The sequence below is a fragment of the Condylura cristata genome, unplaced genomic scaffold (genome assembly GCF_000260355.1).
Source record: "Condylura cristata isolate star-nosed mole 26May11 unplaced genomic scaffold, ConCri1.0 scaffold00012, whole genome shotgun sequence".
NCBI classification, from domain to species: domain Eukaryota; kingdom Metazoa; phylum Chordata; class Mammalia; order Eulipotyphla; family Talpidae; genus Condylura; species Condylura cristata.
Genome location: NW_004567113.1, coordinates 17,346,467 through 17,357,639, shown reverse-complemented (window position 1 = coordinate 17,357,639; position 11,173 = coordinate 17,346,467). Strand labels below are relative to the sequence as shown.

Genomic DNA, 11,173 nt, shown 5'->3' with positions numbered 1-11,173 from the left:
GAGATCCAACAAGCATCAAGTAAAATTATGCAGTCTGTAAATGATTTAAAAGTAATCTGTTAGCATAATTTTATTCATTTTTCAAAGGCTACACTGAAATAGGATTAGCTCGTGGAGATCCCTTCCCCCGTTGCTCTGTTGCTTCAGATGCTTGTGTTCAGTCTCAGCTAATACGCAAAGGGATCTCTTTCTAAAATTCCTTGGCTGCTCTGTTAAGAAGTGAAAGCTAGTGCTAAAGCTGTTATGTGCCTTCTCATATTTTACAAGTAACAAAACAATTCACAGGACACACAGAGAAGGACGGAAAAGAGAAATTTGTGCCTAGGAACTGATTAGATTAAAACTCGCAAATGTGGGGGGGGAGGAGGGGGGGGAGGGAAGTGCACGGGATTTTGGTGATGGCACACGGGTGACATGGTGATGGGAAACCCGCGGGGATGACAATTGAGGTGGGAAAAAAATCTACATAATGATGTAAAAATAAACTTATATAAAAAAAAAAAACTCGCAAATGGGCCTTTGTATTTCTTTGACCGGCAGCTGGGTTTAAAAAAAAAAAAAAAGGGAGGGAGCAGGGCGAAAACCTAGAAACTACAAATGCCGGAGAGGACAGTCTCATCTCTCCCCAAAGATGAGTTTCTCCAGCTCAGACTGCTGTTTCGCCCAGCCTCATGGAGCTGTGTCGCCTGTTACTAACAACACTAATTACAATGGACAATAAATGGTCGTTTATGGGTGACCAAAGATCAAGTAGCTTCTCAGGTCTTTATTAAAACAACAGCACAATTACCACCTTTGGAGGTATGCTAGTAATTATTAGACGTTTATGTGCCCTCACGGTGTGCAGAGTGTTTTCAAGTCCCTCCCTGAACATTTACATTCATTACGGAATATTTCATGGTACACACATAATCGAGCTCTCGTGTGCTCATCACCCAGCGTCAGCTACTCTCGACTTTTTGCCAAGCTTGTTTCGCCTGTCCTGTCCTGTCCATTTTCAGTTTTCGTCGTAAAACATTTTAAAGCAAAAACCAAAACATGACATATTTTACTCAATATTTCAGTCAGCATCCCCCAAACATACAGTAACTATGCTGGTTATCGGCTAAACGGACTCGCAGAACAAAATTAAGAATGAATCTAGGAAACTCTCCCGGGGTGGTCGGGCTGGGGAGTGCGAGCTGAGGGTGGCACTGGTCCCAGGAGCGGCGAACGACAGGGCACAGCCCCTCAGGCCGGGTCAGTGAGGTCCTCAGCGACCACCCAGGCATGCGCAATGCAGACCCCAGAGTTGCTAAGGCCCTAAGGAAGATAGAAGCGCAGCATACGGAGCAAGCCAATGAGAGGGCGCAAAGACTAATCAGATAGCCAATCCAGATTCGTGAATCAATCAGAGCCTCAGCGTTCGGCTTCCCCGCCCCAGTAGCCAATCGGAGAGCCGGCTACTTTGGGCGGACTTTTCAAAAGGGCGAAAACAAAACAAATCGGAGACCTTTAAAAGGTGTGATGCGACCAGAAATTATGTCCTTCCGCCCACAAATGTATCTCTGCTTTTCCTTCTCCCTCCAGATCAATCACGGCAAAGCCCGACGCCCCAGATTCTACCCTCTGCGCTGATAGGAAGAGGGAGGGGTGGCTGAGCAAGCAAAAATGAGCAGAGTAGGTCACGAACCAGCTCGATGACAGAGGCCTAGGGGAGGGACTCTTTTTCGAAGTCTCATTTGGTAGCAGCAGATCCCTCCGCGGGGAGTCACGTGCCCCGCCCCCTTGGGGGCGTCGGAAACTCAAAACAAAAACAAGGGGTTTGCTGGGGCCTCTGCTTTGGTAGCGGCGGCGGCGGCGGCGACCGTGCCGGTTCAGGGGCAGAGTCTGAGGGCCCGGCGCTGCGCCCCAGCTGGAGGGTGGGCGCGCGGGGAGCGGCATGAATCTGGGGCTGTGAGGCCGAGGTGGCGGTGGTAGGGGAGAAGGGTCGGATGCGGGTCCGGGGGCAGCGCTGAGGCGGCGACCCCGACCTCTGAGACGGGTCCGGACGCCCCTGCCCTGCCCAGTCCCCGCCGGAGCGCGACGCCGCGGGCCGGCGAAGGCGAGTCTCTGGCACGGTAAGTGGGCCCACTGGGCTCGCGGGGTTTCTTTGTTCGTGATCGGAACTTGGAGCGGGGAGAAGGTCGGAGTGCGTACCCCTCAGCCCGGAAGACGCTCGGGTTCTGCGCTTCAGCCCCAGGGGAGTGGACGCCCAGAGGTGGAGAGATGCTGGCTGCCGGTGGGGCGGATGGAAGCTAGAGGCGACCGAAGATGATACTTTGCTGCTCCCCGTCCCCATTTTGTCTGGGGGCTCGCTGGGCTGGGGCTCGGGGACTGACAGCACCCGGGCTCCACAGTTGCAGCTCGGGGCGGCAGTGGATGGACGGTGCATTCCGGCGCGGGGCCTCTGGGCTGTGTCCCCCGACCCGGCGTGGGCTGCACCCCCACCCCACCCCGCGCCCCGGGCCGGGACCTCTGCCTCTCTGGTGTGCGGGAGTAGGCGCTGCGGGAGCGGTGAGGGGAGGCTGGGAGCTGGGCTGCGGCAAGGGGGCTGCTGGAGCGGTGCTCCCGAGAGGGGCGGGGCTCGGAAGTCTCCTCCCCCCGGTTCTTTGTTCAGTCGCGAGACTGTCTTTCCTCCTCCCTATTGTGCAAAGCCCCCACCCCAGACCCTGCTGCTGCGGCACCCGGTGCCCTTCCCCCTGCAGAAGCACCTGCCCCACGGCTTTTGCTGGGGCGGTCGGGACACCGCGGCTCGGGGACAGTTTCCTGTTTGTGAAACGTCCTCGGGGCTGGCTGGTCTGACCCAGCTCTGGCCGGTTCTTGGACGGCGGTGCCCCTCCTCCTGCCACACCTCCCTGGCGGTGGGGGATGGTTGCTTTGGGGTTTTGGATGTGACCATCCCCTCGTCCTCTCCTCCCAGGGGTATGCCGGGACGCCCCCTCCCTGGAGGTAATGGCACCAGTTCTTTTATACCCTCTTTTCCACCCCTCCGGGACGCACTTTAACTGTCTGATATTTTTGCTGCAGATGAAGGATTTGAGAGTAGAGTACTTGGCATGTGGTGAAGGAGTCCAGCTCTTTGGATTGTTGAACCTCTACCTAGAGCAAGAACAGAGGTTCCAACCTCGAGAAAAAGGACTGAGTTTGATTGAGGCCACACCCGAGGTACGTCTCCCTGGGAAGGTAACTTGCTCAAGGAGTTGTTAGTACTTGGATGATAACTGGTTCTTCTTTATTGTCTTTTTTTAAGTCAAGGTTGCAAAGTTTCTTAAGACACAAATCTCTCTTCCTGTAATACTACGATAAATCTTAATATACAGGGTTTTGCTTTTGCTTCTTAACAAGAATGAGAGTGATGATCAACTCTAGAGAAGTGTTTCCTCAAATGTGGTGCTCCTGGCCTACAGCTTGTGGGTGGGAGACTCCCTGGGAATTGTGAAGTTCATTTCTGGAAATCCCCTCCACTCGAAATACTTATTTGTAGTAAGCTCTTAAGTGACTTAAAAAAAAAACAAAACAGGTAGCACTTTATCTCTGTAATGAGGGAATTGGGTTATATATACGTGTGTACACATACATACATATATATATGCCCTCTGAAGTTGTGAAGTTGTGACAATGGTTAACTTTATATTGAATTGCTAAAACTATTATTTATATTTGCAAAAAGCCATGATATATATGTATTTTGTATTTAAAAAAGTGTATATTTTTAATTAAGAAACACTACTCTTAACTCCCATGGCCTTGAAGATTAAGAGGGGGAAATTACCTTATTTGAATATGTGTATTTAGTGGGGAATAAAGTCTAAAACTTTGGCTCTTGATTTTCTTTGCAGAATGATAACTCTTTGTGTCCAAGATTGAGAAATGCCAAAGTAGAAGATTTAAGGAGCTTAGCCAACTTTTTTGGATCTTGCACTGAAACTTTTGTACTGGCTGTCAATATATTGGATAGATTCTTGGCTCTTATGAAGGTATTTAATCATTTTTATAAAATTACGTTTTCTATGCCTGGTATCTAGCATAATTCTTATCACCCAAGGATTCCATAACAATCTTGCATTCACTTGCCAAATATTTACTGAAGAAACATTCTTAATAATCGTGGGTAACAGTTCAGTGCGAAATTAAGAGTACAAATTCTAATGTATTTTTTTCTTAAAGTAGGTTTTGTTGTATCTCTTACAAACTTTCCCTTTGTGGTTAAAATGAAGATGACTTTTTAGGTATCCTTTATATAGGAACACAGTCATCAAATAAGGTTTTCATCTTCCATTGTGTTTCTGTTGGACCCTAGATGTTTTAAATCTCAAACAATGGAAGCATGCTAAAGGTGACCTACAATTTTCTTGATGAGAATTCTTTTCAAAGCAGGAACCACCTTCTTAATAACAGTTACAGGCCAGCTGTTAAAAAAATGTGGTGATTCTTCTGCCAATGGGATTGCTGTCAGCTGCTGGGTCATTTTTCAGGGCACTGAGAAGAAAAGGAAAGCCATCTGTCCATAGCAGCTTTTCATTTGCTTCATGCTTCACAATTGATGCACCATTTCTCTTGGGCAAGCCTCCACTGAAGCATGAATGTAAAGATAAATAGATAAGATAAAGATAAAGATTAGAATGTATTATTTTATCTGGGAGATTATACTATTACAGATTTCCTATTTGAGATACAAAGTAGTATAATTTATTGCTAAAAAAATTACATTTAAAATTTTTACCTATTTTTAAACTAAATTTAAATGTAAAGAGTGCATTTTTTTCCCTTAAAAGAGAAAAAAGGTTAGAACAGCTTAAGATGCAAAAAAAAAAAAAGTGTAATTGTGGAAAAGGAGGATAGAGTAATAGCCTGTGTTCTGTTTTAGGACTACTAAGTACATCATTAATATATTCTTCGAAGTGTCTGCTTTGCTAAATCATAGTGACAATTGATAGAAGAAATCTTTTGTTCTTTGTTTTTCAGGTGAAACCTAAACATTTGTCTTGCATTGGAGTCTGTTGCTTTTTGCTGGCTGCTAGACTAGTTGAAGAAGAATGCAATATTCCATCCATTCATGACGTGATCCGCATTAGTCAATGTAAATGTACTGCTTCGGATATAAAACGGATGGAAAAGATAATTTCAGAAAAATTGCACTATGAATTACAAGCTACTACTGCCTTAAACTTTTTGCACTTATACCATACTATTGTACTTTGTCATACTTCAGAAAGGTTAGTGGGATTAAAAAATTAAAATTTTGTATTTTTACATTGAAGTAGTTAACAGTGAATTATTGGAGTGCCAATGAATTTATATTTACTCTTCTGCTAAACTTTCAGTTTGGATTTTTTTTTAAAGGTTTATTTATTTGTGCATACAGAACTGGGGTACAGGCCAGAGGTGAGAGGTAGTGAGAAAATTCACCAGAGACAGAGTGGGGAGCAGAACAGGCAGATCGTTGAAGTACACTGCTGAGGGGAGCAATGAGGGGGTGGTCAGGAGAGGTCTGCCATGCCATGTGGGTCACCTCTGGGGCAAGTGGGGATCAAACTCATGCGGAAGTGGCTTTAGCTTCTTAGTGTAGTGCTTTAGCCCGCTGCGCCACCAGGGAGGGCCCCAGTTTGGATTTTTAATGCCAAGTCATTAAAATCATTTAAGGCTTTGAGAGTTTAATAAATATTTTCTCATTTTCGTTGTATAGGAAAGAAATATTGAGTCTTGATAAACTAGAAGCTCAGCTGAAAGCTTGTAGTTGCCGACTTACCTTTTCAAAAGCAAAAGTAAGTTGATTTCCTGCTGCATGTTTCATAATTTCTATTTTGAATTGAAAAAGCATTTATTTTTTTACTTTTATTCCTTGTAGCCATCTGTATTAGCCTTGTGCCTTCTCAATTTGGAAGTAGAAACTTTGAAATCTATTGAATTATTGGAAATTTTACTGCTTGTTAAAAAACATTCCAAGGTAAGTATCTTTCTTTATTCTTTAAAGCAAGTGTCCATTGTAATGTTTTATTTATTTTTTCCTGGGATGACTTAAATGTTAAGGTAGTAATGCATTTTTTCCCTTGTATTTCAAATGTTGAACTTCTCAAAATGTAGCTTTGACCTAATAGTATTAAGTTGGAAAGGAATCCAGTCACTTAGACTAACTTTCAGCATTCAGACATGCCTTCTGTAGTGTTCTTAACGGTTGGTAATGTAGTGGTCTACATTGGCACAGACACATAGTTCTAAAAGTACATACTAGGAAGTAAACTTAGTAAACATACTAATTGCATCCCATTACCATTTGTAGGGCTGAATGAATCATCACTAGTAGCATTACCAAAATAATACCAGCTGTGTTTTTCTTTTATAACCCCTTAGGCAAGCCCAGTCCATTTTTGCAGTCATTTAAGAGGTTTAAAACAAACTATAGCACAGGATTTTTTCCCTTAAACTAGTGCTCAAGTTGGAGAAATAGGGAACTTAACATGAGGTGATGTGTTCTGTTATTTATTGTTCTGTTTCAGGCCAGATAATATCCAGCATAAGGAGAATTTTGAGGTTTTGTTAGCAGAGAAGTAAGGCAGACTGAGAGCACTATGCCTAAGAGTCTGGTTTGACCAAAAGAACCTTAGTGAAAGTTTAAGAAGCAAATGCTACGGCCAGGGATTTGGTGGACTAGAGGGATTTGAGTTTCATTTTAGAATTGGCTTGTAGATAGAATATCTAGTAGTCACAAGTAGAAGTAAGGACATTTAACTCAAATTTAAGACTTTGAAAGCAAAGCATGAAAATGAAGTAAAGATCCACAAATGATCAAGATTTAGACTTGAGGATAGAGAGACTATTGGCCCCATTGAGGGAATTTTGTGAGAAGTTAATTTATCTTCAAAGAGTATGATTTTAGGTAATTTTATACCTTACAGGTAAATAGATGTGTAGTAGTTACTTGGCAGTCTAGAAAAAAACTCAGATGATAATTCATATTTGGAGGTTGGCTTTGAAATTTCTCATGGGGAAATAATAATTACAACCTCTATTATAAGAAATGAAGGGGAGGAAGGGGAGTTTGCTTAGAGGTTAACTGAAACTGGATTTTTAGCATTGGTAGTTTCCCCATTTGGAACCAAGTGAAGGGGAATGTCCTCTAGAAAAGTAAGACCCGTGGGGAATGTCCACTAGAAAAGTAAGACCATGGGGATTTGCAAGAGGTTTTCAAAAAAGAGGTGGTTGAGAGTGTTGAGTTTTGATGAGAGCGCCAATATAATGAGAATTGAAGGAAGGTCCTTAAGGTAGTTTGGAAGTAGTAGTGGAGTTAGAAGGGAGTGGTTGAAACCAGACTGCTAGGGGTTAATATGTAGCTGGATTAAGGTGGAAATGGAGGCCAAGATGATAGAAAATTTTCCTATTAGTGGTAAAAAAGCATGAAATGTGAAATATTTTGTTTTTGACAGATAACTCCTATGTTTTGTTAGTTTAAATGTATTTGCTTTATTCTAAACCTTTTATAACATATTCTGTGAAAATTGATTTTGTGAAGTTGAAGCACTCCCTAGAGATGAGGAACTGTGTGTTTTGGGGGGGAAATTTTTCTCCTCATAATTGCTATGTTAGCATATATATGATATCTGGTGTCTTAATTGTAAATGCATATTGTTAGCAGTCCAAATACTGTTTTGTTACAGTATCCTAAATTGTTAAATTCCTTTGCATTGAGACTGCTAGAGATTGTATTTTAAATGATCTGTTAACAGATCTAGTATTTTTAGGTCACCAGGAAGATAGGCAAAGCTTTCCATATATTGAATCCTATATAAATTATTTATACCTGTGCTGATGTTCCTCTAAACCAGTCATTATTAAATTTTGGCTGCACATTAGACTATCCTGGAGAGCTTTAAAAAAATCTGGTGCTCGGGTAGCAACCCATATCAATTAAATAAGAGTATCTAGGGATGGGAGCCAGACATCAGTATGCTTTAATGATGACAAAGTGATTCCAAGATAGCAGCAATGTTTGGGAACCATTGTTGTAACCTTGTCTTTAAAATATTTTTCAGGTTAATGACACTGAATTCATTTACTGGAGAGAATTAGTTTCTAAATGCCTAGCAGAATATTCTTCTCCTGAATGTTGCAAACCAGATCTTAAGAAATTGGTTTGGATTGTTTCGAGGCGCACAGCCCAGAACCTCCACAACAGTTACTACAGTGTTCCTGAGCTGCCAACAATACCAGAGGGAAGTTGTTTTGATGAAAGTGAAAGGTAAGCGAGTTTCGTGATGAATCAGAGTGCCCCAGACTAAATATTATTGATTTTATATTCAGAATGGAACAATGGGTATTATAGGGCTTCAGAGAAAGCGCTTACTCTAATAGAAGATGAAAAAATTTACTGAAAGTATTTTTTATTAAAATAAGTAATAATTTAGAAGTGTACTCCTTCTCCTTTATTGAAAACAACAAAACACCGTGCTGTACTTTACATCACGAGGAATTACATGTGAAAGTTTTTATCTTTTGACGACCTTGGACTACGCCTACGTTGCCGCCTGCCATTCCCTCTCCCCACCCCAATGCCTTGTGACCTACCTCTGGTAGCTGCCACCAACCTATCTCTGAATCTTTCCAACCTATCTCTGATTCTTTGTTCCGTTTTTTTCAAAGATCCACATATAAGTGAGATCAAATAGCATTTGATCTTATTTATTATCTGATTTAATATTTACAATACATATAAGATATATACATAATAGACAGCATATATATAAGTATGAATATTAGTTAGAGATAATTATTAACATCTCTGACTTATTTCATTCTGCCCTTTAAAAAAATTGGTTATTGCCCATCTCCTTTAACCTTTGAAATAGTTAAAAAAAACGAACTGAAACAGCTTTGTGGACTTCTTAATATTAGTGTAAATTTAAAGTTAGTATGCTACTATGAAAAGAGACAGGGTAAATGACTAGGAAGTAAAGAAAATCACCACAAAGAGTATTTTAACATTTACAGTTTAGATTTAGTTTATCGAGCCATTTTCTCATTCCTAGTTGATTTTTGTGAAGTGACTTACTTTATTAAATATGATTATTTTATGCTATAGAGATAACGGACCGGAAGTTCCATTTTCATAGTGCACTGGCCTTTTGGTTTAATATTTGAGAGTACTGCTGAAAGGAAGATGCCAAAACCATGCAATAGAGGATATATTATTGGCCTTAGTCTGTATTTATTGGATTCAAAATTCAAGATCTAGTTGCTGATGGTTATTAATTGGTTTAATAATAGTTTGACAAATAGAATTTGTTAAAAAGCTCTTCAGATACCATATTCTAATGGGGTTATAATAGACTTCACTTTGGTGGTTTTTAGAAGTTTTACTTCTGTAAAGCTTAAATGTAATTACAAAAATAAATCCTAAGACCAGAGAGAGACTTGTTTCACAGTTTGTTTTGCCTGTAAAGTGTGTTTTAAGTAATGGATTTTTCTTTGCCTTCTTCTTGTCAGTGAGGACTCTTGTGAAGATATGAGCTGTGGAGAAGAGTGTCTCAGCAGCTCTCCTCCCAGTGATCAAGAATGTGCTTTCTTTTTCAACTTCAAAGTGGCACAGACTTTGTGCTTTCCATCTTAGGAATCTAAATTGTCCTGTGGCAGAATTGAAAGTGTCTGTAGGTTTTAAAGCAATAAATGGGGGTGTAGGTAGTTTCCTGGTCTAGCCCCCGCCTCTAGTCAGGAATTGCATAGACTGGAATACCTATCTTCTGTTTATTATTCAGATCAGATCTGGCCTATTTTCATATTTAATCCTAAGCCATCAAATGGGTTAGTGCCTCTAAAACAGTTAACAGTACTTCTGACATTGGCACTTTATTTTTCTCGTTGATCTTTTAGCTACTTGGGGAATGAGGAAAGGTGCTGAAACCTTCAATTTATTACTTTTCAACAAGACTTTTAAAGATGAATAGTATAGCTTATCTTAAACTTTGTAAGTCTTCAGGTGTCTATTTAAACAGATTGGGAGTGTGCAAGTGCTTCCTTAGCAGGGACAATGGATAACTTTAATGTTTATCGTAGCTCTTTCTCCCCTTCCCATTCTCAGAACAGAGAATATGTCAAACACTTTTTTGTTGATTTTTAAGTGATCAGTATACTATCTGATGCAGACTATAAAGCTAGGAATTATGTATTCACATTTCTATGAATTTTAGTAGGTAATGTTAAATGAGGGTTTTGCTACAGCAAAAATAATTGACAGGCTAAGGTTGTTAGTCACATTCCTCATGCCTAATGCCTAAGTATTGTCAAACTATAGTATTATTTTAATGTTATTAAAACAATCCATAATCTGCTAGTTTTGCATGCACCTGTATGAAAGCAGTGCAGCAAGTTGAACAGAACTAGGTAACTATGGAATTGATAAATGTTGATTGAGTAATGCATCTTTTCTTATATTAAAAAAAGTCTGCATGTTTATGTTTTTTTCTTTGTAATTCACATTTCAGATAATGATATTACAGTATGGGTGCCAAGAATGAATATGAAGTTAAAAAGAAAACTGTGTTTGTAGTAGTAGAGTTTGAAGCATTTTGGTGTGGTAGTACCACCATAAGAATAGAAATTTATAAAACTGTATACATGAGATTTTGTACAGAGAATTTTTTAACTTTATAAGCTGTATATGGAAGTGTAAATTTTTTAAAATGTACATAAAATACTGTATTTTTTTACTTTGTGTGTGTGATAGTCTTGTCATTGCATGTAAATATAATTTATTGTGCTCTGTATTATAAATACACATTGATGACTTTTTTACTGGTAATTCAATGTCCATTGGATGCTTTCTGAAGTGGTTATTTTTGAAGTATTGATCGTAATTCCAAATAAAAATAATGAATTGTACTCCTTTTTGTATCACATCTTAATTTTAAATGTTTGGGAAAAAGAGAAAAAGTGCTTGATGTATTTCAAAGAGATGGCTTCACATTTGCCTTGGATTTCTTTCAAAATAAGCCCACTATCCAGATACCAGAAGTCCTTCAGGTGATGTTTCCTCAGCACAGTTTGGCCTTTAGCCTTATAGATACTGAAAGTGTATCTGTCACTTGAGAGTTGAACTTTCTCTGGGGTGAACTCGTTAAAAGAGTTAAGTATTAACTCTGAATGCCAGTCAGTTTATAGT

At 40.2% G+C, this 11,173-nt stretch overlaps 1 protein-coding gene across 1 annotated transcript; it reads left to right on the top strand.

The window, feature by feature from the left end:
* Nucleotides 1-1,869: 1,869 nt before the first annotated feature.
* Nucleotides 1,870-10,855, top strand: CCNG2 (cyclin G2). Its single transcript, XM_004681195.2, has 8 exons — nt 1,870-2,099; nt 3,049-3,186; nt 3,861-3,998; nt 4,987-5,237; nt 5,708-5,786; nt 5,870-5,968; nt 8,052-8,257; nt 9,502-10,855. The coding sequence occupies exons 2-8, from the start codon at nt 3,049-3,051 to the stop codon at nt 9,623-9,625; spliced, it is 1,035 nt and encodes a 344-aa protein (XP_004681252.1). The 5' UTR covers nt 1,870-2,099; the 3' UTR covers nt 9,626-10,855.
* The last annotated feature ends 318 nt before the right edge of the window (nt 10,856-11,173 follow it).

Excerpts from the sequence above, each read along its gene's own strand:
- CCNG2 (XM_004681195.2), top strand. The coding sequence starts at position 3,049 with ATGAAGGATTTGAGAGTAGAGTACTTGGCATGTGGTGAAGGAGTCCAG. Across the intron at positions 5,238-5,707 it reads CTTTGTCATACTTCAGAAAG|GAAAGAAATATTGAGTCTTG; the intron begins GTTAGTGGGATT and ends TTCGTTGTATAG. Across the intron at positions 5,969-8,051 it reads TTGTTAAAAAACATTCCAAG|GTTAATGACACTGAATTCAT; the intron begins GTAAGTATCTTT and ends AATATTTTTCAG.